This window comes from Bos indicus, chromosome 28, assembly GCF_029378745.1.
Source record: "Bos indicus isolate NIAB-ARS_2022 breed Sahiwal x Tharparkar chromosome 28, NIAB-ARS_B.indTharparkar_mat_pri_1.0, whole genome shotgun sequence".
NCBI lineage: Eukaryota > Metazoa > Chordata > Mammalia > Artiodactyla > Bovidae > Bos > Bos indicus.
Window position 1 is genome coordinate 45881552 of NC_091787.1, and position 27507 is coordinate 45909058.

Here is a 27507-nt window from a genome sequence, read left to right on the forward strand (position 1 = left end):
AAGACACAGGATAAAACTATTTGTATGCTACAACAATCTGAAAATCACACAAACGAGAAAGTGCAAGAAACAAATACAGCAGACTCCTAAATTAATGCCTTTTACACAGATGTGCAGGTTACGTGTGACCAGGTGTGAGATCCTTAAAACTAAACTGTCCGTGTCGTGCGGCCCAGTCGCCCCCTCGCCCTGCCCTCCAGGAGCCCAGCACCAGCCCCTCAAGTAGCTTTGCTGGCCAGTAACTTCCAGGATTGAAATGTTAGGTTGTACTTCTTAGAAAATAAACAAAGTGAGATGTTACTTTGCTGAAATTTGAAAAGTTATGCTAACTTTTCACATGTATATGGGATGCCATTCTACTCTTGATAGAGGATTTGTAAGAAAGGCAACCCCAAGTACAAACACTCCTCAACTTTTACATTTGGGTATGGGGATGATCTGGAGACACACACCCCCTTCCCCACGCATGGCTCTACTGACGCACGGACACAACTTGAGGAGGGTGGAGGGGAAGGAAGGCACGTTAGTGCCACACAGACTCCAAGCTGTGAAGGAGCTACACCCTGTGAAGCATGTGCTGAACGGAGCAGACAGAGAGCACAGGTGACCATCCTGGGAGCATGGAACATTCTAGCAAGAGTTCAGTCAAAAAAGACATAACACTGCCTGTAGCATTTAAGGGGCTAACACCCAGCTTCCAGGCAGCCACTGACTTACTACCATTTGAGGCTGTTGGGGGCCGATGTGCATTTAATCTCTTTCTATGAAAACTAATTCCTAACCCTACTTTCCAAAACTCCTGTAAGAACAAATGAAGTGCTGGCACAACAGGGCACCAGAGACAGAAGGGGTGCCCGTGTGCTCACAGAATGGTGGTGGCGGGAGGTGTGCCTTCTTTCCTGAAGATGATGGGGATGTAGGCAGAGGGTCAGACCTGGGACTGTCTGATTGCTACTGAGAGTGCAGTATTAGTACTGATACTCCTTCCTAGAAATCTGTTGAAACATCACCACCCTACTGGCATTTAGGCTTACTTTAAATGACCCTGAAGTGAATCAGACAGCAATACAGCTTTGACACTAGCCATGTCTGCAGAACATTCTGTTATCCCAGAGAATAAATAACCCAACCACTGACAAAAATCAACAGAATGGTGTTCTATAAAGTATTACTTGAATTTCTTTTTAAGTGGAAAGAGCAAATGCACTGAAAACAGGTTCCACACTTCGTATCTCAAACGTAACTTTTTAAATTTCATAAATTTTGAATAAAACTATTTACACAGAAAAGTTAAGCAATTCCTTTGAATGCTTATGGCTAAACTCTGGTGAAGATTAAAAATGTCTTTCATGGGACTGGCTGAGTTTCAGCATAGTTTAAGACTCAATTACCAGCTTTGAGAGAACCTGTGATGAGAGGAGAACGGGCTGAGGCCAGGCTGTGCTACCCTGCAGGGCCCACGACTCCGGAAGGCAGAATGACGTGACAGGGCAAGATCACCAAGTTGGGGGTATGGGGCCTGGGGAAACGACTAGATAAGAGGCATGTGGAGGCAGTAAACAGGAGTACAGGCTGTGATGGTTATTAGATATCTAAAGCAATCTAACCCAAAACGTAGACTACAGGACACACGGAAAGTTTAAATATCATTTCTCTACTGCACTCTTACACTATAGAATGATGCTTCACCATTCTAAATTTTTCTCACAAACCAAAAGGGCTTCTTGCCCTGGCTACATCTTGATCAGCACATAACGATTACTTCCCATGCAGTCCATGAGTATCTCAGACAAACAAATCCTTAATTTCTTACCTACATGATAATATAACCTTGAAAAATTAAGTATAAAGCTCAGTATTGTATGTAAAAGAGCACCATACTAACAGTCTGACAGCTTTGATTTCATCATCAAAAGATGATTATATAGATTCTCAATCATGGCAAGTAATTACAAGTCAAGGTATTTAATATTTTTCCCTCTCTGTAATTATTCCTCAGAACTCCAGGGAAGGACTGCATTATAATTAATGAAAGCATCCAGCAATTTAAACAAAAAGCTTCCAAGTCTTTAAAAACCATTCTAACTAATGGAGGAACTTATTGTGATCTCATTCAAGAGAATCTGCAAAAATGGCTATATTATCATCTATTTTTCTAGGGGAACATACATTGTTAAGAATTTATCCTAAATTGCCCCAAATTGTCTACAGGACCACTTACTGACACTGGTGATATCATTATGCTATCCGGAAGGAAAGTGTCACCATTTTCCAGAATACTCACCAAGATTATAAAGGAAGCCAAAATAATAACTACAATTCTTATAAATTGTAACTACAATTCTTATAAATTGATGGTTGGAATCAGCTACAAACAATATTCAAGAAAGAATACTTTTCCTGATTCCCTCTGAGGATAAAAATGTTACAGATGTGCAAAACTACAGATGAAGGATAGGTCTGCTATTTGAAGCAAGTGATGAACGAGGAAAATGGAGAGGAAGAGCTGCTGGGCGACCCTCTTCGTGGCGAATGGAGACATAGCACCTGGGAATGGAGCTGGACCTGGTCTCGCTCCCTTGGAGTCTAGCGTTCTCAGCGTGCTAATGACAGAAGAGTAGAGCTTAATCCTTTTGTCGTATAAGCCAGAACTTGGGCAATCATGATACTTCCTGCGCCTTTCTGCTTTAAGTTGTTTCCCGAGGAATAATATGATGATCTCCAGGAAGGGGCTGTGAGACGGAGTTCAGTCCATCTGAACTGGTGTTCACATTCTATTTCAGAAGGGTGGAGGTGATGGGAATAAATTACTGACCTTATTTGAAAATAAACAGGCAAGTTCCACTTATTATTGAAGCTGTGATAGGCAGGATGTGCTCTTAATCTTTTTACACTGGCCTGTGATCCACATTGCCGTTCAAATGTTCTTACAAAATCCATACTTATGGTATATTTCTAAAATAAGAACAAACAGGTGGAATTTTCATTTTAAGTAAACTAACCAGAATCGGGATTATATACTGAAAAATGGAAATCAGGATAAAGATCAACACACAGAATCATAGGTTTAAAGATCTCATTAGGACCTTGCAGGATCTTCCTTTGAAGATCCGCACACTGAGTAATGCCCAAAGTGGTTCTATGACTTGTTCAAGGTCTTGGGTGGCGAGCCCATCAAGATGCCCAGGTATTTCCAAGGCCAGTGGTCTTCAAGTCACAGTGCTCGCTCATCTCCCAGGGCCCCCAACCGCCCAGGAGCCACAAGAGACCACGGATTAGGTGGTATATTTTCAAGGCCTTTCGAGAAGAAGTAGAAACTTTAAAAAAAGGAAAGAGAGGGGGGAAAAAAGGAAAGAAATTACTCAAACCATGTGAGTAATTACATCATTTTTATAGATGGGACAGCATGAAGACTGACAAGGGGAATCCAGCAACACCACTAAGAGCAGCAGGTAACACTTACTTAACATGTATCATCTGGACACAGTGCTTACAATTGTATTGTTTAATTTAACCCAGAAAACTACACCACTAGGTTAACTGCTTTTATGATCATCTCCTATAGAGATAACACTTCCTCTTCTGCTCAGGCTCAGAGGGAATTTACTCAGAAACAAAGCAAGGAAATAGAGGAACCAGAAGCCCAGTCAGTCAGCAGTGCAAAACTGTAGCCACAACGTCCTTTGGCAAGGGCTCTAAATCCCCAGGCTCTAGGGAGAACACTGCAGGATTTCCCATGTACTTCTCACTTAAGAGAAGCTCTATTCTGGGTCACCAAACCAATCACCTAAATATGATATCTGTGATTACATGGGAACTGTAGTACAGTAAACACTACTATAGTGTTAAATTCCTTTCAGCTGGTTTTGAGCTGCTGCTGCTGCTAAGTTGCGTCAGCCATGTCCGACTCTGTGCGACCCCATAGACGGCAGCCCACCAGGCTCCCCCGTCCCTGGGATTCTCCAGGCAAGAACACTGGAGTGGGTTGCCACTTCCTTCCCCAGTGCATGAAAGTGAAAAGTGAAAGTGAAGTCGCTCAGTCGTGTCTGACTCTTAGCTACACTTACTGAATTCCCTAAGTGTGGTCTAGATGTGAGGAGCTGAGACAAAGAAAAATATAACTCATCCCCTTTGGGAAAAACTACACCCTTGCATATAATGGATATTAAAGGAATGCAAAAATACTTCTCTCTTCTCAAAAGCATGTCCCATTAACACTGAAAACTGAAAGCATTTCTTGCAAGAAATGTAACCACGAACATTAAGTATTGGTTTAGAATTCTAAAGTCAACATTTCATCAGAAAGCTTCACTTCTGAGCTGAAAAATCTCAAGCCTAACATGATCAATATGATTCTCTAAAGAGGGATGTAAAGGGTCTAAATTGCTAATGCTTAAGACCATTACTTCATTCTGCTTATGGTATCTATTTTTAAAAGCTCTACTTTATTTATTTATAAAGGTCTATTTTATAAAGTCACAAAACTCAGTGTCACACAACTTGTTGAAAATCATATTACTTAATTATATGGTTCAACACACTGTAACAAGGGCCAAGAGAACAGATAAGTGGTATTTCTGGGATAATAAAGTTCCAAATTTGGTTTCTTACCTGTTGTGAAGTTATTAGGCCCAGGCTCACCACACTCAACTTCTGCCTCTCTACACTTTAAAAATTAGTAAGCAAAGCAACCAAGCACAATTAGAAAAAGAGGCAAATAGAGCTTCTAGAAATGAAAATAATGATAAATTTGAAACCGGTGAAAAGGAATTTTAGACACAACCGAAGAAGGGATTCTTGAACTAGAAGAAAAGTCTCAAGAAATTACCCAGAATGTAGCACAAAGAGATGAAAAATAAAAAAGTAAATTCAGGAAACATGAAAGATAAAGTGAGGATAATTAATCAAGAGTTCTAAAAGCAAATGATAAAGGAATGAGACAGAAGCACAATTGAGTTAATGAATAAAAATGATATAGAAACGATTTAAAAAACCACCAATCCTCAGATTCAGAAAACCCAACAAATCTTAAATTCAGCAAATAAAAAGAAGTCCACACTAGATATATCATAATGAAACAGCACACCAGTCACTGGGGAAATTTTAACAGGAGCCAGGGGAAAAAGCCATCGTAACTCCCAAGAAACAACAGCAACTACTCCTTTCAAGTGACAAAGTTCAAAGTGCAGAGAATTCTACTTCCAGCAAAACTACCTTTCAAACATAAAAGGTATAACGTTATTTTCAAACAAATATTAACTGAGGGTTTATCATAAAAAAGTGAAATTTATTATCAACAGAAATTCGTAACAGATGAATTTCAGGAGGAAGGAAAATGATCCAAGAGAAAAGGTGTAACATCCAAGAAGGAACAATAAGCAAAGGAAATGATAAACGTGGAATAATTTTGAGAGGAGGATGATGGCCACGTTAAAGCAATAAAAATAATGCCCAACTTGGGGGCATAAAAATATTAAAACAGAAATAAGACCCTGATATATACTATGGAAGGGCATGGTTGGCATCTAAGATCCTGTGCTGTTTGGGAGGCTGAAGAACACCAGTAACTTTAAATTCTGTTAAGTAACCACTAAGGTTACTTAATACACAAATAAATAGAGGGCAGAACTTCCAAATTAGTAGAGGGGTAAAAGAGAATAAATGAGAAAAACAAATTTCCCAAAGTGCAAAATACAAAGAAGGTGGAAAAGAAAAAAAAAAAGAAGAGGAAAGGAAAAGAAGGAAGAAAAATGGGACAAACAGGAAGAAATAAAACAACCGCAAATATATCAATCACTACGATCATTGTAAATTTAATAAACTACCTAATTATAAGACAAAGATTGTCATACTGAATAAAAGAATAAAAAAACAAAAATCAAAATCCAGAGCAGGAAGAGGAGAGGCACCAAGAGGCTGAGCAACAGGGAACTGAGCAGGAGAGCGCGGCAGACTCAGGCCACTTGGCCTCGAGTCTTCATTCTTCTCCAGGACACTGCATAACATCTTTAAAAGCGGAAAGTTAACATATGGGTTTACTTTTGATCTATCAACCACGAAGTCCTTTAAATAAAAAACATGATTTTTTTTTTAAAAAAGAAATATGAAGGCCTCCTAATCTTTCAGATTACAGAGGAAATTTTTATACTACGTTAATAATTATAATATTAATTATATAAATCTCTACAGTTGTTTTTGATGAAAATCAAGTTTGTAGAACTCTGCTATATCACTTTGAAGGAAAACAAGAAGTAGTAATTGGATATAATATATACTGACCCTAATATATACTACAATCCAATTACTACTTCTTGTTTTCCTTCGAAGTGATATAGCAGAGTTCTACAAACTTGATTTTTCATCGAAAACAACTGTAGAGATTTGTTTTCAATGGTCCTTAAGATCTTTTTAAAAATTTAGATAAAAAACATCCATATCTAGTCATAATTGCTTCTCGACTGAATTCTACCTTACATTCTAAAAAATATTCTTAGTCCCCCAAATATCAGAGACTATGACTTGAATAAAACAATGTGTGTATTTTTAAGGTAAATGCTGGCTCCGCAACTCAGATTGTGATTTTCAATAAACCACAGAACCAAGACTGTGTGAAAAAGACATGATTATCTTAACACCGTCAAGAGTCCAGACAACAGAGGGGAAGGTACCTGGTGAAATGCATCAGGATCCCCAGGATTAAACAGCGACGGTAATTTTTCTTCTAATCCTCGTACTATTTCTGGCCAGACAGAATTCACCAAAAAATCATAGCCGGGAACAGTATTGCCCTTTTCACTGTAAGATAAGAGAAAAATTTCAGTCAAATACAGCAGAAACATATACTTACAAAAAGCAAAATTCCATTGTGGTGTTTTATTAAAATAAAAGTTCCTCAGCCTAAAATTTACTTCAATCTTTTAAAAACAACTATATTTGTCAATTATTTTGCTTTTAGGCCCAAACTTCTATCTCACTCCTGATCTCATTCTCACCTAGAACCTGATACATCCCCTGTGTCCTGACTCCTACAATTATCACAGAGCAGACAGCTGGGGTCAAGGATAAAGGAAAACTGTGCGGACTTGCCCTGGCGCAGTCTTCTCCCCTAAAATGGGCTGCCATGTTTATACACTACCCTGAAAAAGCAGCAATCTAATACCACAAGAAAAGCAATTTTTGCATTCAACCTGAACACCACTCAATGCTAAAACACTGTAAATCACACTGATTTACCAGTTACTAACAGCTTTGTGACTCAGCTATCTCTGATTATCTTCAGGTCTAATGTTGTATGACTATTTCATGTAAAATCTGGATTACAAATCTTAATACAAAAACACTGATAACATTCATGGTTTTCATATGCACGTGCTTTATTTTGCATTGTCAGCAAAAAGGCCAAATTCTGAGTTTCTAATTCACACACTTAGGTGAGAGAGAACACTGAGATAAAATCATGCTCTCAGGAGCCACAGCACCTGAGTTCAAATCTCGGGTCATTTAACTTCTCTGAGTTTTGGTTTCCTCATCTTTAAAATCATGGGCCATTATATGGAGTGAGATTTGTGAAGCATTTAGGGTGGTGTACGGTTGGTAAAGCATTCAGCACTGACTAGCATATGGTAGTTAGCAGTGTTATGCTAACTTATGCTATTAGCAGTGTTAAATGCATAGCACATAAATAAAAGGTGGGCTCTGTAGGCTTCTCTGAACTTAAAGATCTGTGAGTACCTTTAGGCAGCATCATCTTACTGACCTACCCACTCTGCTCATTGCTAACATGCTCTATATTAAGGTGATTTTCTTTATATTCAACGAGGGAAAGGAGATGCCTATGTCCCACATACCCAATTCTATGTATCATATCATATACTTTTAATCACAATAAGAACTAGCTCTAATAAGGCATAGGAAGAGAGAACAAAATTGAAGATTTTATAATACAAATGCACTAATATGAGCAACAATGAATTCCAAGATCACCTCATTTCCAAACTAAATATACAATTAAAGCCTCAAAAAGGAAATTTAAATATGCAAGATCAACAATTAGAAAAGCTAATTTACGTTCTCTGGAAAATAACTCCTGAACATCATTGGTGTTGCCGGGTATACAGAGCACCCAAAGGCAGATGCTGAGCAAGGGAGGGTCCAGGGCAACAAGACGATGGGGAGTGAAGCAAAGGCAGATGACCTACCAAGGTACAGTCTAGACACTCAAATTTCTGAGCTTTCTACATGAGTTCTGCCACACTGAAAACTGTGGAAAAGAACAAACATGTGAGGCATGAAACTTGACATTTCAGGACCAAGACTAGGCTTGTGAAATCTAATGATAGGTTGTTTCATTACTGTGGCTTCTTTAATTTCACATGATGACTTCTATTAAATTCTTACCCCCAATCCAACTAAATCTTCATGATTATTAAAAAGTGGCAAAACAAGCCTTCATCTGAAATCATCTAGTGGAAACAGAGAGGGTACTTCACAGTCAATCAGCACATTTATTCCCCAGGTTTCTCCTTTCAAAGAAAAAAATCTTAAGACTAAAAATAATTTTTACTCCATGAAGAAAGGGACTTTATTTGCCTTTCTAATGCTTCAAACTGACTGAGTGTTTCATTTCACAAACACTGGATAGTTGCTGTCTTAAGACACTGTGCCAAGGGTGGGGAGTATGGGTTGTGCAGGATGGGAGCAAGCTGTTAAGATGGAAATTGGTCCTCAACAGAAGTGAAAGCAGCTTGCAATCGCCTGAAGAGAGCAGGATTAAAGCTAGACTTCAGGACGAAAGGTGGTCTCTTGAAGGAAGTGGCATCTGAGTTGGGGCTTCACACAGAATGACAGATCAACAAAAAGAAAGGGAAAGGCAGAGGACTCTGAGGAAAAACACAGGCCTGCCAAATGTGTGCTGGGGACCAGCGGAGCAAGGGAAGCCCACAGAGTGCCGCACGCAAGGGCCACTGAGGCCAGAGCGCGAAGGGCCTCGTCTGCTGCATCAGGAGCCTGGGCTTTCCCCGCTAAGCAACAACAAGTCACTAGGACTTAGGAAGAAGGCAGTGCCTAAAGATCAGAACTGTGGGTAAGTGTGACAGCTGAAGGGCAGAGGGAAAGGCTGAGAAGGGAGAGGGTGGAGGTAGGGAGAGGAGGTGGGCAGATCCCGTTATTCTGGATAAAACTATGACAAACGCCTGGATCAGGCCAGTGGTGATGGTGAAAGGCAGTCAGGTATTTATGAAACAAAGCTAAAAGTGTGGAAATCAGGCAAGAGGAGGGAATACTAAAGATGACTTTAACCACAATTAATATAAAACTTGTTGAATTAAACTGAATTGATATTTATAAACAGATTACAACATTAGAATAATGTAAGGAAACCAACTTTTATTTCACATGTAATTAGGAAAAAGTATAGAAAAGGGGAAAGTATGGGTTGTGAATTGAGAACAATGTTCCCTTCACCTCCGCCCTACTCATTACAGTTTCCTTCTAAGATGATGGCCTTCTGGGGCGATGACCCACGCCCACCTCACAGTGCTATGCTAATAGTTCACCAGGGGAGTGCACAGGGTCCCGACCCACAAATCACCAGGGGAGTGCACAGGACCCCGACCCCAGCGAGGCAGCAGCGATCAGCAGGCACAAGTTCTAAGCACAGCTGCTTAAACTACCTTGAGATGGCTCCTCCTGTGACCTCTCGAAGAAGGCGGCAGTGATGGGGAACGAACTCCAAGAGTTTATCATACATGAGCTGGAGATCACTCAGATGACTATCAACAATCTGCTCTAGGATCACCTATTAAATGAACAGCATTTTTTAAAAAGCATCTAAAAGAGAGATATGAATTACACATTACAGGAATAATAGAGAAAACCTCAAAAGTATGCTTCCTCATGCCCCCTCCTCCCCAGCTAACATGTTTTCTAACAGTAACAGCTATACTCAGAACTCGTTTCAGGATTTGGAAGCACAGCTCTGACCCAGGGGAGACACAGGCTGGGTGAGAGACTGGCCTGAAGCTGGAAAGCCAAGCACATTTGCCTCCTCCCCTCCCGAGATTGAAAACAAAATAAAACGACAATTTCCCATGACAACAGCCCCTCCCTGAACTGACCTCGGCCTTTTCTTCTACTATAATTTAGATCAGGAGAAGGTGTGAGACAGAGAAAGATGGAAATATATATTTTATTTTACTTTATTATTTTATCTTTTGTGTTAAGGTTGAGAGTCAAGAGGTTAATGACAAGATAAGCATATGAATTAAAAAAATTAAAATGTGGCCTTGGTTTATTTAATATGCCACTGAAACATCAAATGTTTCTCTAATTTAGCACATTAGGTTCAGTTCAATGAAAAACAAAGGCATAAGTTATTAACGATTTTCACTTACTGATAAAGAAATAAAGTAGGTAATTTGTCTTGTTCATGAAATATAACAGGATAGGAAGAGAGGAAACTGACAGATCATTTATTTTTAGTAACAAAAGCTGAAAGGACTACTGAAGTTAATCCTTACATTTCATTTTTATCAATGAGATTCAATTTCCTCCATTTATAAATGGGAGACTTTCACCCCAAAGTCATGGTGAACAGGGCTGTGGGCCTACTGCACAGAAGGAGCACCCACACGGACAGCGGACTGAAGGGAGTCTGCCGACACCGAGGATGCGCCTGTGACTTTTATCAGTTTGAACCAGATGAAGCTGCCGTTTTTGTGAGTCAGAAAATGTTGAGTATTGGCAACTTCATATGGTACAGTCTATATTCTGGCTGCTCAAAGGCAGAATATGCTTACTTTCCAAAGTTTAACTGTATCCTTGTAGATGAAGGACACTGGACTTAGGGTATATGCTGCTCATTTGCCTATGAAAGTCCTACATCAGTGACTATTTCCTCCCTCCCACCTTCCTGGCTAAAAGACTCCTCAGTATTCGAGACTTAGAGCACATCTCTGTGAAGACAGCCTTCGGCAGACTCCCACGCTCAGGGTCTCAGCAGGCCCCTTGCCAGGAGCCGCAGCGCTGGTGTCTGCTTACGTGTTCCCTTTTACCCACTAGGCCGGGAGGTAAAGATTCATTTTAAGAATTTAGTGGCAAACAATGTACATAGCATAAAACTGACCTAAAAACGTTTTGATACATTCCTTCTCCCTAGGCAAGACCCTCCTCCCACTAAATTAACATGATCCCTGGGCTACAGCATCAGAAAAAACACTTGAGAAGGTGCCTGACTCCTGCATGCTGGTTGTAACCACCAGGGACGAACCTTTTCTTACAACTGATGGTACTACAGTAACTGAGAATCTTTACAGAAAGGCCTCGAAACTACCCCTTACACCCAGTAAAGCATCCAAAGACAGAGCAGATGCTCTATGAACATCTGCTGAATGAAGGCCTTAGTCGTCAGTACACAAACCTCGTCTACGTATGGTTTCACGAGGACTTGACCAACTAACGCCTCTGCATCCCGGGTCTTGTCAATTGTGGCGTAAGTGCGTAAGCAGTGCCGAATAATATCAACACTGGAAGTCTGAAGACCTTCTAATAGGAGGCCTTCCAGTGACTGCTGTAACATGGCTGTAATACCAGCTATACGCTGCAAGACAGACAGGTTAAAAAGCTCCAGTTGTAATAATTTCTAAAGATCCAAACACACACATAATACATTTCTTATTCCAACAGAAGATATGTAAAATTAAATATTAACATTTTCTGGAGAGTAACAATGAATCTCTCCTCCTCCTCACATCTCTTTGTAAGTTAATCTTTGCTGTATCAAAGGAGGATCTAAATAGCACTTCAGAATGAGGTTCTTTTAAGTTACAGAGTAAATCTGACAAATATCATGATTCTAAAGTCCAGTCAAGAGTTTTAGATAAATTAATTCTGACTAAATCATATAGTGTGTCAAGTTACATGAAATTTACAATTAATTTTACCCTTATAATTCAGAGAATATGCCTGTGTCTTTACACAAAATCTATAATGTGCAACACTTAGGAGGCAGGAGCCTAAAAAACAAAAACTGAAAGAGAAAATTCAAAGCTAGTTTCAAAACCCTGCAGATCAGCAACTGTCAGAACAACACAGGCACACCCTGGCAGTCCTGCAGGCGTGGCTCTAGGCCATCACAATGAACTGACTGCTATCACAATAAAGCCAGTTACGGGGGCTTCTGGGATTCTCAGCAGATATTAAGGGGGTGTTTATACTGTACTACATACAGGATACTGACTTTGCCAAAGCATTATGTGTAAAAAAAAAAAAACAAGATACAGACCTTAAATACTTTAATTAAAAACTGCTTTATTGCTAAAAAACGTAATCATCGTGTGAACCTTCACTAGGCTACAATCATTCTGCTGGTGGAGGTTTGAAATACTGTGAAAACTACCAGAATGAGATACAGAGATAACAGCGCTTGAAGTGAGCAAGTGCTGTTAAAAGGGTCCTAGCATGGTGACAGCAGAGCTGCAATAAACCATCCATTTTCTTAAAAAAGAAGTGCAATACCTGTGAAACACCATGAATCTCAGGGCAATAAAACAAGGTCTGCCTGTACCAGGTAAACTCAAAATTATTTAGCAAATTCCTAAATACTAAAGCGTGAAAATCTCAAACAACACTTACTGGTCTTACTTTGTCCAAAAGAGGCAAGCCTTTGCTTTGAACAGCATGAAACTGTAACTGATTAAATTCTGTGGCAATTCTCTCCAAAATCTGTCCAGTCAAAAGCGGGCTAGTGGAGACAGTTAAAAAGAGTTAATTCCTAAAGGTTTTTAATTCCCAAGAATATATCACATGATCAGCAATCCTGATGCTTTCACTGTGCTTTGCCATAGCCCCCTTGCTATAAGGTAGAAGCTGTAGCATCCTTTGTGCCACGAGCTTCTACAGCATGTTCTAGGACAGCGGAAAACTATAATAGTTAAGCATAAGCCCCTGACACTGCCAGGCCGACCACAGGGCCCAGCCGAGAAGCAAGAGCGGCCAGGCCAGTGTGGGTGTTTGCATCTCCTCCCCAGGCTCTCCCGCTCAGGGCCTTCTTCATTTTTAACTTCCCTTCCCTCTCTAGCTCTACCCTGTTATTTATATTACACTGCCCTGGTTGTCTCTCCTCTACAACTCAAAGTTGCTGATCTGAATTTTTAAAAAGTCCTCAAAGGTGATTCTGAGCAAGAAACAGCATACTATCTATTACATTAAACATGGAATATCACAAAGGAACAGTATTACAGAAAAAGTCATTGTGATGCATTTCTATCAAAGGAAGAGTAGGAATGGACAAAACTGGAAAGAAAACAGGAACGCAGGTACAGTGGATGTCGAGTGAGGATAAGCTGGCAGGAGCTGCCAAGGCAGCTGAGGGCAAGAGACTTGGAACAGTTGGAGACAAACAGCTCCCCTGGATGGGTCAGAAGGGATGACCCATCAAATGGGGTCACAAACAGTCGAACATGACTGACCAACTGAACTGAACTGAGGGCCTACTACTACATGCCAGGTGTGGGCTGACGGTATCTCAGTGTTGACAACCCTGCCAGAGGAGTTCCCATTAGCCTTCCACTGTCAATGACCCCAGGAGTGGAGTTCCATGGCTCAGGCTGCTCCGTAGAATATACAGCACACATCTGTCCACGGCACCACGGTGCTTCCCATGGTGCTGGTATGAGCTGCTCATTTTCTGAGTCACTCACCTACCTGGCTGATTTAAAATTCAGACTAGAAAGATAAGACAGTTGCAGTATGTAACAAAGAAAATGGTCATCCTTTTCTAATTTCACAAGCTTTTTTCTTCTTGTTGACAAATGTTAACTAAACGTGCCTATCCTGTTTCTTAATGATGTAATCCTAGGGTAAGACACTTAAGTGGCAATATTCTGGGCATTACTCTGGTCTAAATGACTTTAGGAAAGAGGAAAGCTATTCATATCTTGAAGATCAACAAAATTTTGCCAGTGCTTCTATAAAGCAATTCCAAAGATAAAATTCTTGCAATAAAAGCACACTCCTCTGATTCCCTGTGAAGTGATGTATTGGAACTGTGGCCCATAACCATAAAGGCTTTATAAGGATGTATTATAAACTTTGCCATCTCACACCCTCCACTTTCCACAAGCTACACTCAAAAACACTGAACCATAGACTTGGCTTTTCTCCTTTTTCAGAAATGAATTTTAACTACAAAAAAAAAAAAAATTAGGCTAGATGTGAAGTATTAATTTATGTAATATTTAGTAAAGAAAATACTTACCTGCTTGCTTCTAGTGCAGATGTTTCTTTAGAATGTTGAGAATTTAAGATTTTTTCAATTTTCTCAACTGATCGAATAACCTGTATAAGCCGCAACACACATATCTATAAAATAATAATTAAGGGAAAAAAAGTTATCACGATATTTAATCTTAATTATCTTATTTCCCCATTCTAAATACAGGGAAATACAAAGCAAAAAGTCAACTTAGGCTATGTAGGGCATTCTATATTTTGAATACTTCTACATAAAACTGAATTCCCAAGGATGCAAATCTTAATTTTAGGTATCAAGAAGCACATTTTCAATATTCTACTATAAGTTTATAGTTAAAAAAAGAAGAAAACTAGACTTCTTGTTTTCTCATTTCCCACACTTTTATTCCTTTCTTTTCCTATCTTAAATGAACCTCTCTATGGGTACTACATTTATTTTCTTATGACCCTTTTTCATGTTATAACTGTAGCTTCTGATCACCTTTATCCTATTTACATGTATATGACACAATTATATGCTTAAGCATCAATTCATTAACAACATTATTACACAACATTATCAAAGAAGTTGAGCATTATAAAAAAATCCCATCCTTAAAAGAACAGAAAGATATAAAGTCACTCATTAAACAAACAGTTACCAGAACCTACTGTACAGCACAGGGAATTCTATTCAATGCTCTGTAGTGACCTAAATGGGAAAGAAATCTGAAAATGAGGGGATATATGTGTATGTATAACTGATTCACTTTGCTGTACAGCAGAAACTAAAACATTATAAAGCAACTATACTCCAATAAAAATTGATGAAAAAAAAGACAAAATAAAATATGTAAATAGTTACTGAGCACCTATTGGACACCAGACACTGTTCCAGACGGGGAGGACACGAGGGGATGGAACAGGCGGGGTCCCTGCTCTCACAGAGCTGACAACCTTTCTAGAAAGGCACTACATGCTTGAAATCTCTGGACAAAAGCTGATAATTGTCTCAAATTCTAACCCTATTATATCCAATATTAATGGATATAATATATACTATATATTATTATTATATATATATAATGGACATATAATAATATAATGTATTATTATATCCATTAAAGTCAGAAAATAAAATCAAAACATAAGACTGCTAAAAATTAAAAGTAGTGCATGCAGAGGTACAGTTAAGAAGCGGAAGCAAAAGAAGTAAACGTGGCAGAATGAGAGAGCAACACACCAGTGTCTCAACCTGCAGCACAACATTCCAAGAGCTGGCCTTACAGGCCTACTTGCTCCCTAATCACTAAAATTTGAATATCTTCTTTACAAGGGTGCTGAGAAATTAGTTTTATGCCTGTTAAACTGTAAAATGCTTCACTGATACCATTATTACGGTTTCTTATTCTGGAAAAATTGAGGAATGCTAATTTTGTGTCCATTTGGGTACCTCTAAAATTCTGCTTTATTTCAAATAGTTAACATGACATTATAAGCACAGAAACAGTTTTGGGAGAAAAAAGAAAAAAGGTTCATATGGTGAGTTGAGAAGACATGAGGCTTTCAGCTGGCGTGTAGCATAAGAAATCTGTATTTAAAACTTTTAATGCTATCATTAATGAAGCACGAGAAGAATATGCAACATTGTCTTTTTCTTCAGTTAGTTACCACACCGTTCTTATTAATAGAACTTTAATCAGCCAAGGAATGAGAAGACCTGGGCCCCAGCTCTGGCTGAACCCCTCAGGAGCCTGGCTGAACGCTGATCCCTAAAGAGAAAGGAAGATCCCACACTCCTCTCTGCAAAGGCACCAAGAGGAGGCCATCACACTGCATCCATGAAAGTGCCGTTAGCTCCCAGGTGCCACCATAAGCCCATGTTTAACAGTCTGACACTCAAGGATACCTTTTTTTTCCTAATGTCCTCTTGTTTAGACAGTCGTTCATCTACTGCCCGAATTCCTTCACTGACAGATGACCGAAGACTCTTTAAAAGAATAAAGAAAACGTATTACACAAATTGTTTTGTGGCATTACGAAACTTATACATTAAATTCCATGTAACTTAATTATCTTGGGGCCAGTATTATGTAGATATTGACAAAAATACATAATATCAAATACAACTGGTGCTGAGGGTACTCATGATTTGAGGGCAAAATGACATATAAAGCCATGATCACAGAGGACTAATGGCCAAAAGAATAACAATATTGGGTTGGCAAAAAAGTTAGTTTACTTTTTACCATAAGATGGTTCTAGTAGTGCTTGGCTGTCTTTAATTTCATTAGAAATAATTTTGTAAGACTGTATTGTGACAGCTGTCATATCAGTGTGCATTAAAAAAAAAAAAAGACTACTGAATTTTTGTGTAGTCATTTTAATATTAAAGGAGGAAAAAAAATCAACATTTTCTGTGTATTATGTTTTATTATTTCAAGAAAGGTAAAAATACAACTGAAATGCAAAGTAAGATTTGTGCAATGTATGGAGAAGGTGCTCTGACTGACTGAAGTGTCAAAATGCCTTGCAAAGTTCTGTGCTGGAGACTTCTAACTGGATAGATTTCGCCACGGTTGAAATGAGCAGTTGAAGTTGACAGCAATCAAATTGAGACCTTAACTGAGAACAATCAATATTATACCATGCAGGAGATGGCCAACATACTCAAAATATTCAAATCAACTGTTGAACACCATTTGTACCAGCTTGGTTATGTGAATCGTTTTGATATTTGGGTTCCACATAACTGAAGCGAAAAAAGAACCTTCTTGACCATATTTCCACAGGTAATTCTCTACTTAAACATAACAAAAATGTTTAATTTTTAAAACAAATTGTGACAGGAGAGAGAAAAGGGGATTGCTGTTGTTCTTCAGTTGCTCAGCTGCGTCCGTCTTTGCAATCGCGTGGACTGCAGCATGCCAAGCTTCCCCGTCCTTCACTGTCTCCCAGAGTTTGCTCAAACTCATGTCCGTTGAGTCGATGATGCCATCCAACCATCTCATCCTCTGTGGATATTGTACAATTATGTGGAATGGAAGAGCTCGTGGGGCAAGCAAAATGAACCACCACAATCATATGTAAGGCTGCTCTTCATCCAAAAGTAATGCTGTGTACATGGTGGGACTGGAAGGGAATTCTCTATTATGAGCTCCTTCTGGAAAACCAAATGATTAATTCTAACAAGTACTTGCTCCCAATTAGACAAACTGAAGGCAGCACTAGACGAAAAGCATCTGGAATTAGTCAACAGAAAACGCATCAGCTTGCATCAGGATAACTCAAGACCAGGTTTCTTTGATGACCAGGCAAAAACTGTTACAGCTTGGCTGGGAAGTTCTGGTTCATCCGCCATAGTCACCAGACACTGCACCTTCAGATTTCTACTTATTTTGGTCTTTACAAAATTCTCTTAATGGAAAATTTTCAATTGCCTGGAAGACCATAAAAGACACCTGCAACAGTTCTTTGCTCAAAAATATAAAAAGTTTTGGGAAGATGGAATTATGAAGCTGCCTGAGAAAAACGGCAGAAGGTAGTGGAGCAAAACTGTGAATACACTGTTCAGTAAAGTTCTTGGTGAAAATGAAAACTGTGTCTTTTATTTTTACTTAAAAACCAGTGGAACTTGCTAGCCAACCCAATACATATACAATCACCGTCAAACGTGGTCAGGGAACAGAATCATCTGAATCAAAGAATCAGGAAAATCTGGCACAGGGGATGGAACTCGAGTCTGACTTGGAGAGCCTGTGGAGGCCGACAGAGGAGGGGAGGAGTCGCTAGAAGACAGAGGGTGGAGAGGCACGGCTGACAGGGCACAGGCGGGGCTGGAGGGTGCACCCGCGTGCCCAGCAGCTGCGTTTTGGACAGAAGTAGAAATAAACGGGTGGGGGGATGATTTAGGAGAATTTTAGACTAGATTCTATCAGGAACTAAACAATCCTTAAGCACCGATACATCACAATGCCATGCTGTTCTAAGGATATTACGAATCAAGGAGTAAGGAACAGAATGGCCAGGAAAAGGCAGCTCGTAGGTGGAGAAACATGTCCAGAAGCTAATAAATTAAACAAAATATGAAGAATCAGGCCAAAACAAAGGTAAAAGAAACGATTAGAATAAACTAGACATGGCAACCCACTCCAGTCCTCTTGCCTGGAGAATCCCATGGACAGAGGAGCCTGGCAGGCTACAGTCCGTGGGGTCGCAAGAGTCAGACACGACTTAGTGACTACACCACCACCACCACCAGACAAATCACAAAAATTTTATAAAAAGTGAATTAATTCATTCAACAAATATGAAATGTCTACTAACTGTCAGCCAATGAGGATACAACGATGAATTAGATAGAAACAGTCTTATCCCTCAGTGATCTTAAAATCTCAGAGAAGCTTCTTGAGTTGAGATAAAAAGGCAGGTGAGGTCTATGGCTGATGAGGAGAAGGATGGTTATAAAGACAGCTGCAGAGTAAGGGATGGGAGGTGGTGCTGGCAGCTGGCAGTGTAGGACAGGAGCCTGAACGCATGAGAGCAGTCGAGGGAGTTCAAGAACAGGTCAGCAGAGTGGAGACAGTTCAGAGGAAGAGTGGAGGGTTAATAAAGGACGGAGCTCAGGAAATGTCATGGCTACACATTGGGAGAAGTAAGAGGAGTCCTGAAAAGGAGGCAGGAAGGCCATGCAGAGGCTGGTGTGGAATCCAGCAGCAGACCAAAAACTTCTTTCTCTTCCATTCCAACAAAAGGCACTTTAATAAGCTTTGTAAAATTCAAACAAGACACAAACTTTCAAACAATCTGCTAGTTCAAGGCATAGCTCACAACTTAACCTCTTGTACGAATTTTTTCTTGCCTACCCTACTCCGGACTTGTCAGCCCTGACATTCCCATTGTCCTGCATGTCCTACAGCTTTTATCCAAGCAGAACCTCTGTACTACGCTATCTACTGAGAGCCTTGCATGTGCCAGGTGCTGTCTCAAGGCAAGGTGCATAAGGCCACTTGGTCTGGCGTGCTCCAGTGCTGACACACGCGGAAGTGACGGTGCCGTCTTCACCGCTAAGGCGGAGTGGAAGGCCAGGTGCCAGCACAGCCTAGAGGGTGAGGCGGACAGGGCGGCACGGCTTTCTGTCAGAGGTGATGCCAAAACTCCCCCTCCACTGTTCTCCCGGATGAAGTCCTTGTTCTCAGGGCTTAGAGGCAGACGGTTCCATTCCCAAGGGAGAGGTTTTCTCAGAGAAACTAAGTATTACATGACATTTATTTTATCCTGCAGTTACATCAGGGGTTAAATGGCTGGTATAAACTGGTCCACGAATCTAACTACATATAAAATACTGTCTGGGAAAACACTTGTGAAATGACAAACTCTAAACTGTAAGTAAGGCAGTTCTAGGCTGGAACCCACCTACACATGGGGAAGGCGGTATCAGCAAGTTTAAATCGGAAACACCCTCTCCTCCCCGACGTTCAAAGTGTCTACTCTTGAGAATTTGCCATCTTCAAACCAAATGTGTTCTTAGGTTGTAATAGCACATGCAAATCATTTACATTTTAAAAGTATTATACTATAATCATGGAACATTGAAAAACACCAACGGCAACAATCGCAACAATATAACAGATTAATAAAAGAATTCCTGGAGAAGGCAAACAGTGTAATATGCCTCACGGTAGATTGTTTACTGTTACTTGGGGACTGGACGGAGGAGCCTGGTGGGCTGCAGTCCATGGGGTCGCTACGAGTCGGACACGACTAGGCGACTTCCCTTTCACTTTTCACTTTCATGCGTTGGAGAAGGAAATGGCAACCCACTCCAGTGTTCTTGCCTGGAGAATCCCAGGGACGGGGGAGCCTGGGGGGCTGCCGTCTGTGGGGCCGCACAGAGTCGGACACGACTGAGCGACGCAGCAGAGCACAGCATTTGGGGACTTACCAGCACCTCTTCTCGTAACTGTCCCAGAGGCACAGAAAGCTGACTGAGGGCCTTGTCCATACCAACCTGAAGGCGAAATCACGTTGGCACAAACACATCAGGGCCAGGATTAACAGTGAAGCCTGTGCTTAATGATCACAGCAGCATTAGACTTAGGTTATTCTTTCTGTACAATTATATGCTGCTAGTAACTACATAACAAAAATGTTACTTTGCCATAAATATTGCTCATTGAATGTGAGAAACCTGTTGATATATAAGAACTATAAAAATAAGGAAAGTCATAATAAATCAAAAATTTCTATGCACAATTTGTCTTTGGATGAAATTTTTTAAATGACTTAAAAAACTAACAGGAAAAATAGCTATCTCTGTTGTTTATGATATGAAAGTCTGATGGACTACATCTCTCCTAAGCATTATTACAACCCTTCAGAAAAATCCAAGTTAAATAGGATGGAAATAAAATTTTCAGGGTTTCTAATCCTACTGGAACATTTATCTTAGTGGTGTATTTCCCAAAAGCAAATATGGCTCATTATTCTCAAGCTTCTTGAAATTCCCATAGAGAGGGCTATTTTCCATACCTCTTTTGACAGACTTAAAAACAAAATATGAACAAGACTTTCACAGCTATGAAAACTCAAGTATTTCTAAACAACTTTTTCCAAGTAATTGACACGCTTCTTATAAACAATTCCTATATTTTTATAAAATGTATAAAAATAGGCTTCTTAATGATCAATACTGGCCAATGTTTTCTCAACCTATCTCTGGCTAGCACACGTACTTGAAAGTAAATTAAACATTTCCTTAAGAGGAGTTGGTATCTGCTCTCGGAAATTAGTCTAAACTGGTGAGATTTCATGGCAATCAATTAGCAACTAACAGAAACAAACACTCTTGGTACTGCTATCCTTTACTTTTCACCACTTCTTAATAAGTCATTCAAAAAATAATCAAACTAAAAACAAGAAAATGTATGCAGGGGGAGGGGCTCTGTAAAAAAAAAAAAAAGAAAATGTATGCAGAAAGTTTAGTTCCTTTAATAATAAGATTAGCAACCCCTTCAAATTTCTGGGGGAAAAAAAATAACTAAAAGGTTTCTAAAAAGACTCATAGCTGTTAAGAATAAACATGACTGAGAAAAAAGGTGTGCAGTACATGTGTAAATACACTGACAGGTAGGAAGTGTGGATTTCAAGTTTACCAGGTTAGTTGACAGGTTGACAAAGTCTGCGTAGTCCTTGTTGATGAGCTCAACCATGGCTGTTTTAAGCAGCTTGTAGTAGAGCTCCAGGTCATCTCTGAGTGCTTCCAGCTGGACTCGCTTCCGACAGTCAGACACAAAGTGATCGACATCAAAGTCTTCCTGAAAATAAAACCAGAAAAAAAAGAATTATTGCAACAATATCACGTTACATATAAAAATAAAAGGAGAGAGAATAACAGAGAAGCACCATTCTGTTCATTTGAAAGCTTAACTGCTGTCAGGATAAAGCACTTGAAAACACACAGGACGTAAAGGTGCTGGCACACCATCAAGGTGCCAAGAGGGAGGCCCTGGCCCACAGCATTCTCTCCTGCTGCCTAAATCCTGAAAGGCGTCCATTTGTCTTTAACTGCACACGTTAAACAGGCTCTTCTCAAGACACAAATAGTTGCTTTTCCCTTGAGTTTTAAAAGTAACAAATATTCACTGTGACAATTTCAACCTATAAATAAAGCCATCCCTCCTTTTAAAAGTAACAAATATTCACTGTGACAATTTCAACCTATAAATAAAGCCATCCCTCAGCATCCATAGGGGCCTGTTTACAGGACCTCCAAGGACACCAAAATCTAGTATGTCCTAGTCTCTAATATAAAATGGCACAGTATTATATACACTTTAAATCATCTCCAGATTACATAATACCTAATGAAATGTAAATGTTATATAGATAATTGAAAATACTATGTAAATAGTTGCCAACTATTTGTTGCCGCAAATTCAAATTTTGTGTTTTGAAACTTCCTGGAATTTTTTTCCCAAATATTTTCACTGTGAGGATTGATGAGGTAACATCCATCACACAGTTACAAATTTCCTTTTCTTGCTATGATAAATTTTAAGATTTACTCTCTTAAACTCTCAAATATACTGTACAGTATTATTGACTATAGTCACCATGCTTCACACCGCATCCCCATGACCTATGTAACTAACTAACCAGCAGTCTGTACCATCTGACCCCTCACCCGTTTCGTCCATTCCCCAACCCCTGCTCTGGCAACCAGCCATGTGTTCTCAGTACCTTTGAGTTAACTTTTGTTTTAGTTTTAGATCTCACATAAACGTGAGGCCATGGCCATCTCTCCCTAACTCATGCAGCATTAATGCCCTCAAGGTCCATCCACGTTGCTACAAATGGTAAGATTTCTTTCTTTTTTAAAAATATTTGTATTTACTATTTTTGGTTGTGCTGCATCTTCATTGTTGCGTGCGGGCTTTCTAGTTGTGGCGAGCAGGGGCTACTCTGCGTTGTGGTTTGCAGACTTCTCATTGAGGTGGTTTCTCTTGTTGTGGGCAATGGACGCTAGAGCACAGGCGCAGTGGCTGTGGCTCAGAGGCTTATCTGCCCTGTGGCATGTTGAATCTTCCCGGACCAGGGATCAAATCTGTGTCCCCCGCATTGGCAGGCAGATTCTTAGCCATCGTACTGTTGTAGAAAACAGTAATCGAGAAACCAAGCACCACACTCGCAGAGTTGGAGAACTCACGTTTATTACACCAGCGGGCCCCGAGCAGTTGACACTCTAAGCTCTGAGCCCCAAACAAAGGGGTTCCAGAGTTCTTATAGACAGACCACAGTGGGCAACACTAGCTCGTTTAAACCAAATAGGCTGGTTTAAACTAAGCAGTTTCATGCGCACGAGAACAGCAGTCAAGATGGGGAGGGGGATGCCTGACCTTTACACAGATAGGCATGATTAAGCAGGTTTACAGGGGCTGGGGAATTGCAAAGAGCAGGACAAGGGTGGTGAGATAAGCTCCAGTTCCTAGTATTTTAAGTCCCTAGTTTCTGAGACTACATGACCTATGTGATCCAGACTTTGCAAGGAGCAAGCTGAGTTACAGAGGCAGAATGAGCAGGAGGTTATGTAAAATTTTAACTTTTCCTTTTCAGTACCACCAGAGGAGTCTAGATTTATTTCTTTTTCATGGCTGAATAATATTCCTCTGTGTGTGTGTGGGGGGGGTGTGTATATCATGGTTTCTTTATCTATTCATCTATCGATGGATACTAAGCCTGCTTCCATGTCTTGACTATTACAAATCATAGTGCAGTGAACACTGGGGACCTACAAATGTAAGCCTCACTGGCCACCAAAGCCAGGTGACCTAGAGTTGTTTCTGGGCAGCAACTGCAGACATCAGGGCACCAGACCAGTAAACAAGTTCCTTTCTAGGAGATACTGTCCAGCTGGAATGAGGCAGAGAGAGCAAAGACAGCTCCTGCCAGCCTCCAAGCCCCCAGAGACTGTTAAATTAGAGGCCGGCCCCTCAGGCTGATGCTTTAAGATAAACAAGCCTCTTCCACAGAAAGTCTGGGCCCTTTTCAGCTGCTGTCCCTGTGCCAGGCCCCAGGAGGGTGACCAAGTTCATGCTGCCCTTCAAAAGCTGTTTCTCAGATGATGAGCCTGGTGGGTCTTTCAGGTGCCCAAAGGTAAGATGTTTGGGGGCTCATCTCCCAGGTAAAAGTCTTTAAAGGAGGGGTGCCAAGCTTAGGGTTCTGACCCTTCACTTCTCAGGGAGCAGCTGGGGATGGGAGCTTCCTTCCGATTGTGGGTCACCATGCTGGGAGTGGGGTGGATGGCGAGCCCATGTCTCAGCCTCTCCTCTCCACTTTGATGTGGGCTGTTTGCCAGGTGTGCAGGAGTTGCTCAGAGGAGGAAACTATGCCATGTGTAGCTACTGATTGCGTGTGTCCGTGGGAGGAGGTAAGTGTTGTAGGGTCCTCCTTGAATGAAAACCTTGACCTTTTTCCATGTTCACACACACACGCACAGACACACACACACACACACAGAATCTTAATAAACTTTTCTAAGCTATTTTTCTCCTTTTACATATAACTTCAATGTCTTTTCATAATACATATTAATTGGTATTGACATTTTATATGGATGTTGAGTATTCAACTGAACAGAATCATTATGCCCTATTTCCCTTTGTAACATTCTGATGCCCCTGGTAGGCACACAGGCATATAGACAGCAAATTACTGTCTACTTATGACTTCGGTACTAACTGAGCTGTTTAGTTATCAAGTATCAGGTATGATGATTCCCAAACTTGTTAAGGCCACTTATACTTGTCACCAAAATTACATAATTTTATTAAACATTGTGTAAACCAACAAAATATAAGTACAAAATGATAACTGTTTTTCATGAAAACTAAGGCAGATGCTTTGCAAAGACCTGATACTGAGAAACTGATAAGCCAATTTTTGCTGAATTATATTAAATATACGAGATGACCATGAACCAGGTAGTACTGTGGGAAGGAGGATCACATACATCTTGAAGGATTCTATACCAGATTCTCTGCAAATGCCTTAGGGTTCTCATTCAACTTAAAGTACAACAAAACAATCTAATTCGCAGACACATTTTCAGAGAAAAGAGTTTCATGCCACATCAATGTAGAACAAATGTACAAATATGTAAGGACAACATGCACCATTCCATAAGAGTACTTATGAAAACTGACTTTCTTAACTAATCACCCAAACACCTGCTATAATAGTGTCAGATAAGAGATTTCTTACCAAACTATCATTTCACAGCCACCTAGTGAAAAACCATCTGTTTCTTTTACTTCTTGAGACCACCTCAGATAACGCCTTAGACTCACAGTAACACAACAATCACAGAAAGAATGTGGGGCAGGACTCAGCCGGACATCTTGGCCTTGGTGCTGACCAGCCATATGACTCTATGCAGAGCACTCGGCTTGTTACTTTGAAAGTATGAACTTCAAATGGATGAAGTTCAGATCTGAACTTCATGATGGCATTCTAAATCATATAACTTGAGCTCTAACAAATGCTATTAGGCAATATCAGTGCTCAATTTGACATTTATATATTTGTTCTTGGATAAACAAATGTTGCACTACACAAGAGAAAATGACTTAGAACATCTATGAATATTGGACCAGGCAGCTTTTGCCATGAGAGAAAACAACTTCAGACTCACAGTGGCAGGTAGTAACTGCCACATTTCATTTACCAGAAAGTCTCACTTTATACTGTAGATTTACTAAACATCCAGCAATTGGTATTATTATCTAGAAAATATCCACATGGAAGAGAATGAATTTAGATACCAACCTCACACTATACACAAAAATTTAACTCAAGATAGATTAAAAGACAAATAGAGCTAAAACAATAAAACTCTAAGAAGAAAAGAGGTGAAAATCTGTGTGACCTTGAATTAGGCAGTCATTGACAGAAAAAGCATCAAGATAAAAGATAAACTGAACTCAATCAAAATTAAACCTTGTGTGTCAAAACACATTATTTAAAAGGTGAAAAGACAACCCAGTGAATGGGAGAAAATATTTGCAAATCATGTATCTGACAAGGGTCTAATATCCGGGGTATAAAAACTTACAACTCAACAGTTAAAAGACAAATAGACCAATTAAAAAATTAGCAAAGGATCTGAATAGATATTTCTCCAAAAAAGATATACAAATAGCCAATCAGCATATACAAAAGTAAAAACAACTCAAGAGTTTGGCTGTGATGTGGAAGAGAGTGATATGAAAATGACTAGAGGCAGGAGGGTCAAGAGGAAGAGACCAAAGCAGGAGCGTGTGTGAAAGCCACTGGGGCTGAGGTCAGAGGAGAGGTGAATCAGAGGGTGGGGAGAGCCCAGGGAGTCTGGGCTGCAAGCTCGGGGAGGAGTGGGGTGGGAAGGACCAACCTCAGGAAGGAAACCCCTTCCCAAACAGGCGAGGAGAAAGGGGACGGGCACACATGAAAGAATGGAGTTGTAAGCAGTGAAGATGAAGAAGTTCCCACCTGATGGCACTATTTTTTCTATAAAATAGAAGTCACATGCTGGGATAGAAGGACAGATTTCAACAGCACACCTAGGTGAATGGGTCTAACTTACCTTTGTTAGCAGCCTCTTCTCTCCCGTACTGCTAGTATCTTACGTCCTATTTCATGTATTAGTTGGCTATCAGCCCTCACTAAGGATTTTTGTATTTTTTAAGCTGACAAAACTAATGATATGATGTCATCACCACCTCTATTACCAAGTGATAGAGGTGCCCAAGTGATGGCACCTCCACTACCATCTGCCACTCTTGGCTTTTGATCACCTACATCTTTCACAAATCTGTCCTGTGCTCTGTATTTCTCATTAGATCTTACAAGGGCCACTGAAGCATTTTAAGTAGCCTCTTTTGTCTCTGTGTTCAGAAAGGTAGTTGGTTGTTTCTTAAGCATTTATTAAATAACTTCCTAAAAGTCTGAGATACCACTACGACATTGAGTTAGGACTGAAATACACGTGCAAGAATGGCCCAAATCAAAACACTAGCTCATCAGTTCAAATCCAACATAATTTCCCCTTGAAATAGAACCCTATATTAACCCGAAGTAACCAGTGGCACAGCATCCTGTAACACGGGTTCAATGCAGCAGACACGACTACGTATTTCCTGCTTTACACCTGACTGTAGCTCATCAAGTGCAAACCCCTCAGTGCAGCGCACAGGCCAACTGGCGTCCCACCCAGCTGTCTCTCTACTTCTCCCGTCTCAATTCTGGTCATCCTCCCAGCCTCTCTGGACTAAGTCCAGTTTCTCAGCACACACTGTGGTCTTTCTGTGACCATACTCAAAAGCCTAAATCTTATCTACCCTTGTACTATCCAGTCTAGACCCAAAGCAGGTGATCAATGAAGTGAAGTGATAGTCACTCAGTCATGTCCAACTCTCTGCAACTCCATGGACTGTAGCCCACCAGGCTTCTCAGTCCATGGGATTCTCCATGCAATACTGGAGTGGGGTTGCCATTTCCTTCTCAAGGTGATCCATGAGTGCATGTTTAGTAAATGAATGACTGCTACCATTGTCCTAACAGGCCCTCATCATGTGTGCGACAAAGTTTCCAATGACTGGATTTTTTGAGCAACCTCCACTCTCCTAATGCAAATCGGACATTCTCTAACTTTCTCACAGACACAAATTACAATATGCATTGAATCAGACAGACTTAAGAAATATAACCCCAAAGGCAAACTCTCTACCTAACATTTCTGCCATG

General features: G+C 40.2%; 1 protein-coding gene across 5 annotated transcripts in view; it reads right to left on the reverse strand.

The window, feature by feature from the left end:
• Positions 1–27507, reverse strand: part of COG2 (component of oligomeric golgi complex 2) — a 62699-nt gene that overhangs the window by 11265 nt on the left and 23927 nt on the right. For 4 of the 5 annotated variants that reach the window (XM_070782187.1, XM_070782186.1, XM_019953852.2 and 1 more), the window contains 9 exons: positions 21384–21545; positions 20174–20239; positions 16139–16219; positions 14255–14358; positions 12631–12739; positions 11417–11596; positions 9672–9796; positions 6669–6795; positions 2816–2955 (listed from right to left, as the gene is read on the reverse strand). In XM_070782187.1, the coding sequence (XP_070638288.1) occupies positions 2816–2955; positions 6669–6795; positions 9672–9796; positions 11417–11596; positions 12631–12739; positions 14255–14358; positions 16139–16219; positions 20174–20239; positions 21384–21440 (989 nt within the window). In that variant the 5' untranslated portion in view covers positions 21441–21545. The remainder of the gene's footprint in view (positions 1–2815; positions 2956–6668; positions 6796–9671; positions 9797–11416; positions 11597–12630; positions 12740–14254; positions 14359–16138; positions 16220–20173; positions 20240–21383; positions 21546–27507) is intronic. The other variant, XM_070782185.1, reaches the window with a different exon arrangement.